Genomic DNA, 5634 nt, shown 5'->3' with positions numbered 1-5634 from the left:
TTTTTTTTTTTTTTTTTTTTTTTTTTGTATTGGGAAACACTCTACCACCGAGCCATATCCCTAGATGTTTTATTTTGAGTCGAAGTTTCACTAAGTTGCTTAGAGCCTCAAAGTTTCACTAAGTTGCTAAGGCTGGCCTCCACATCTGGCTAATTTTAGGTGATTTTTAAAGACAAAAATATCAATAAAAACTTCCCACTAAAAATAGAGATTAAATAATAAAATAAAATAAAAATTAGGAAAAAAGAAAGAAAGAAAAATAAAGATTAGGTTCTATACCAAAGTCTCTAAATACTTATCACAAGACTTAGGTATCAAGACTTCTGTTTCAAACTCACTAAAACATCCTGATTATTACTCATTTTCTAGAAGGAGGCATTCCTGAGTAATAACCAAAAAACTCATTCCAGTTTTGTAGGAAACAATGAGCTACACATTAATATACTCTCTCTGAGTCACATATATAAATTAATCACATGTAAATCTGGTCAATGTGACTTAATTTCCCAGAGTATCATTTCTCCTTCATTCCACCCACAGTAATTACCATCAGCATTATACAGTAATTGTACTTACTTGACAATTATAAAGTTCTTTTAGAAGAGCTAAGCATTTAATGGACTTAGATCGGCAAATTTCTTCTTCTGTAAATTTCTGGATATCTGGATGAACCTTTTGAGTCTGACCCAAACGCAAAAATCCTATTTGAAACTTGGCTAACTTCAAAAGTATATTGTCAACAGCAGAGTGTGTAAAGCTGGTCAACAAAACACTAAAACCACAGGCATAGAGGATTCTTACCTAATACAGGATAAGAAAGAAAATAAGCATTACTTTTACATTTCAGATAATTTTTTAAAAATATTTATTTTTTTAGTTGTAGGTGGACACAATATCTTTATTTTATTTATTTTTATGTGGTGCTGAGGATCGAACCCAAGGCCTCACATGTGCTAGGCAAGTACACTACCACTGAGCCACAAACCCAGCCCCCATTTCAGGTAATTTTTAACATGCTTATATTTTTTACATAGAATTACAAAGCTCAATAGGAAGTATATGTAAGAACTAAGCCAAGTAACTTAAAAAAATTATAAGGCCAAAATGTTTTCAAAAATTATATGGCATTATTACTGTACGTTATTAATAATATAACTGATAATTGAATACATGTAAACTTTTAATTGTATGTGGCACAAGTGTTTCAACCAATAAATATCTGCTGCCATCATTGATTATTACTCTACAACTGCTTAGAAAATTAATGATATGAAAAAAATTCAAGAAAATCGATTTCAATCATTTCTGCATGACTTACCATTTGTAAACGAAAAGGAAAACATAGTGACACATATCACACACCAACAGAAAAAGAACTTAAAAATCCAAAACAGGATTCTATTTATAATTCAGCTCTATTATTTCTCATGTCATTCTAAAAAGTTGATTTGAAATAAATATTCTGAATTAAAATTCAGCCATTTTAATATCAAATAGAATATCTTCTCAATTGAGAAGCTGATATAAATATTTAGGTTCTAAGCAAAATAATAATAACCTTACGAGAGTACATATTGTAGTTGTTTTTCCTGTCCCAGGCATACCCACAATGAGGGTATAGTCTTTTGAAAGAAGAACCTTTTTCATTGCTTGTCTCTGAGGCTTATTCAATCCTACATTTAAAATAAAAAAGTAACAAGAAAAAGAGTATTAAATTTCAGGGAATAAATTCACTAATTTAGAAGAAAAGCAATCTCAATCTGAATTTTCTAAGATATGTCTTTTCAAAGTTAAAAAAATATATAAATTATGGTGACTTTTCTTTTTTTTTTCTGTTTGGTACCAGGGATTGAACCCAGAGAGGCTTAACCACTGAGCCACATATCTAGCCCTTTCTGAGACAGGGTCTCACTAAGTTCCTTACAGCTTTGCAAAATTGCTGAGGTTGACCTTGAACTTGTGGTCCTCCTACCTCAGCCTCCCCAGTCATTAGGATCACAGGTGTGCTCCACTACACCCAGCTTTATTATGGCGATTTTTAAGGATGTATATAAACTACTTCCAAAAAGCCCCTATGTAAATATTAGAATTCCTAGTCTAATCAATTAAGAAATGAGACTATTTCTTGGTTCTTGGTGTAAGTAGAATCAAGAAAAATTAACCAAAGTGCTGATAATAGCATACCCTTTAGAATGTTGGCAACTGTATCCTTTGCATCACGTGGAAGAACAGAGCTGAGGTAGGGTATAAACTGAGGTTCACGAAAGTCAATGATTAAATCTCGAAGTTTTTTGCTGAAAAGGCGATACATACTTTTAGTAATATTCCTTAGAAAGGTGGGGAGAAATTCAGATTCATTCATCATTACAAACCTGGCATTAGTGTTCTCCATCAATTTAGAGAGATTTCCTAACGGGGTATCTATATCACAATTTTTTTCTTCCTGGTCTATTCTGAACAGAGTTGACTCTGCAAGCACTGACAAGTTCCTAAAACAGCAGAACAAACATGCATGAAAGTTCTTCATTTTCCCGTGGTCTATATAAGAGATATACTGCTATCTGCTAAAAGAGTTGATAAGTTAAAATAACTATTAAAATGGCTAACATAACAACAACAAATGGCCATAATCCCTCATTCACACTTGCCAGTCAAAGACAACATGAGGACATAATTGGTAGGAAAGCAGAGAAAGGGAGGGTACAAGGTATCAAGGTCAAAGCAATTAAGAACCAGGAACCTGTAACATTTGTTGAAAATCCATTTGACCCTGCATTCTAACAGGAATTCACCATCCCCAGAAGGTTCTGAGCACCTGGCTCCTCCCTCCTCCAGCCTGAAGAACAGGTCTCCTCCTCCCACTCCTCTATCTGCTCCTTAAACCCTGCTATGGCCTACAACCCCTTCCTTCCCTAGCCTACAGTGCTGCTCGCTCTTAGGATTTCCTTATGGTCCCAGGTCAACATCTTCTAGCCTATCCAAATTTCAGGTTTGAATATTTGCAGGCACCAAGATCCCTTTACCTGGCTAAAACCCAGGCCACAAAAGTTCAATATATTTAAAATGGAACTCCTCATTCTTGTTGAACCTGAGCCTCTCCTCTTAGTGGGATCTCAGTTAACAGCACTTGAATCCTTTCCTCTCCCCTCACCCTCTTTTCAGCCCCCATACCTAATCAGCACCTGACTCCCTGACAAACTTACTTTCAAGTTCATCAAAGTCACTATATCAGGTCAATGCTACTTCAATCACAGCTAACCTGGGTCACTACAATACCTTCCTGGTTTCTCTTTCATTTTGCCTCTGTTAATTAATTCAAATCTCCCACAAGTAAATGCAAGACCAATTACCACGTATTCTTTAAAACCCTTCAGTAAAAGCAGGTCGTGGTGGTGCATATCTGTAACCCCAGCAACTCTGGAGGCTGACAGGAAGATCACAAGTTAAAAACCAGCCTCAGCAATTTAGTGAGGTCCTAAGGAACTTAACAGATCATGTCTCAAAAAAAAAAAAAAAATCAAAAAGAGGGATGGGAATATAGCTCAGTTGGTAGAGTGCTTGCCTTGCATGCACAAGGTCCTGGGTTCAATCCCCAACACCAACTCAATAAGACCCCCTCTCTAATAAAATACAAAATAGGGCTGGGGATGTGGCTCAGTCATTAAGCACCCCAGAGTTCAATCCCTAGTATCCAAAAACAAAACAAAAACAAATGAAATACTGATACATGCTACAATATGAAGATGAATCTGAAAATCAATATGCTAATTGACAAAAAAAAGTCACATAAGATCACAATAGCTGGGCCCAGTGGTGCATACCTGTAATCCTGGTGGCTCAGGAGGCTAAGGCAGGAGGAATGCAAGTTCAAAGCCAGCCTCAGCAATGGTGGGGCACTAAGAACTCAGTGAGACCCTGTCTCTTCATAAAATACAAAAGAGGACTGGGGATATGGCTCAGTGGTCGAGTGCCCCTGAGTTCAAAACCCAGTACCAAAAAAAAAAAAAAAAGGACCACATTAACTTTAAATGTTCATGAGAGGCCAATTTATAATAAACTAGTAGTTGCCTGGGCAGAGGGAATTGAAGGGAAGTAAAGGTGCGGGTGACTGCTGAAATTTCTTTTGGGGGTTATGAAAATATTCTGAAATTGATTGTGGTGATGGTTGTACAACTCTTTTTGTTTTTTTCCTGGCATTACTGGGTATTGAACTAGGCAAGCATTCTACCACAAAGTAACATCCTCAGTCTTTTAAAATTTTGAGATGGAGTCTTGCCAAGTTGCTGAGGCTAACCTGGAACTTAAGACCCTCCTGTCTCATCCTCCCAAGTAGCTAGGATTAGAGGCCTAAACCAATGCGCCCAGCTATGACTCTTTGAATATATGAAAAACCATCAAAATTGTACACTTTAAATGCATCATTTGTATGATACATGAAATACCTATCAATAAGGCTATTATCAAAAATGTACTATTTCATTACCTGTCTAATAAACAAGTTACTGTTGTCATGTTAATCTCCTTCACATATCCCCTAGACAAAGCAAACAGTGTTCTCTCTTCTCCACTTAAAATAATTCTGTCACCTGCCATTAGGTTTGTGACAGGCATAGAACCATTTTTACGCTGGAAATGATGTAAATACTGTCCACCGCAAACTCTCTTTACATGTTCTGTTCTAATCAGGTTTCCAATGCAGTTGCCACTCTCCTCCCTATGAAAGAAAAAGAAAGAAAAGGCTTCCATTTATATCAGGTTAAGTAGTATGTTTGTATTTTTCTACAATTTACTTCATTTGGCGTCTGAAAACTAATGCTGAGTCTGTCCTTTTTTACATTTTTCACAATCTACATTAAAGTGATAGAAACGCTAAACAAACATTGCCTCCATTTTTTTAAAAACCTTTTTTGTTGTTTATTGTTTATGTGGTGATGGGGATTGAACCCAGGGCCTCATGCATGCCAGGCAAGTGCTTTACCAATGAGCTATCTCCCCAGCCCTTCCATTTATTTTTTTTTTTTTTAACTAACTTCATTTCATTGGTTTACTTTTTATATGATGCTGAGGATCAAACCCAGTGCTGCACACGTGCTAGGCAAGGGCTCTACCACTGAGCCACAACCCCAACCCGCTTCTTTTGTTTTTTGTTTTGTTTTTGTGGTGCTGGGGATTGAACCCAGGGCCTTTTGCATGCCAGGCAAGCACTCTAGCCACTGAGATATACACCCAGCCCCATTTGTTTCTAAGTGATCAATCACCTCTCCTTGTTCCACCCACAGTCTGGGATATCTGAACAGGGTGTTTATTGGCACATGGATCCTTGATGGATAGATCAATACCCCCACATCCTGTGCTGATAAATGTAACATTACAGAAGACAAACCATAATAATCTCCTAAACTAGATGTAAAGAAAAGAATAACCTATTTCTTTAGTATTTATAAAAGGATTTAAAATACTATTATTAAAATAATGATTAGTACCGGGCATGGTGGTGCACACCTGTAATTCCAGTGACTCAAGAAGCTGAGACAGGAGGATCCCAAGTTCAAGACCAGCCTCAGCAACTTTGTAAGACCCTGTCTCAAAAATAGAAATAAAAAAAAAAAAAAAAAAAAAAAAAAAAAAAAAAAA

The 5634-nt window shown here is 36.4% G+C and overlaps 1 protein-coding gene across 1 annotated transcript in view; it reads right to left on the bottom strand.

Annotated features, from left to right (window-relative positions):
- Dna2 (DNA replication helicase/nuclease 2) overlaps positions 1-5634 on the bottom strand; it is a 39046-nt gene that overhangs the window by 12596 nt on the left and 20816 nt on the right. Inside the window, exons 10-14 of the mRNA XM_015500567.2 lie at positions 4484-4714; positions 2373-2489; positions 2185-2294; positions 1564-1673; positions 577-801 (exon numbers count right to left, since the gene is read on the bottom strand). Coding sequence (XP_015356053.2) covers positions 577-801; positions 1564-1673; positions 2185-2294; positions 2373-2489; positions 4484-4714 — 793 coding nt within the window. The remainder of the gene's footprint in view (positions 1-576; positions 802-1563; positions 1674-2184; positions 2295-2372; positions 2490-4483; positions 4715-5634) is intronic.

Source organism: Marmota marmota, unplaced genomic scaffold (assembly GCF_001458135.2).
Source record: "Marmota marmota marmota unplaced genomic scaffold, marMar, whole genome shotgun sequence".
Lineage (NCBI taxonomy): Eukaryota > Metazoa > Chordata > Mammalia > Rodentia > Sciuridae > Marmota > Marmota marmota.
Note: the sequence above shows the minus strand (reverse complement) of the source record. Positions and strands in the feature narration are given on the sequence as shown.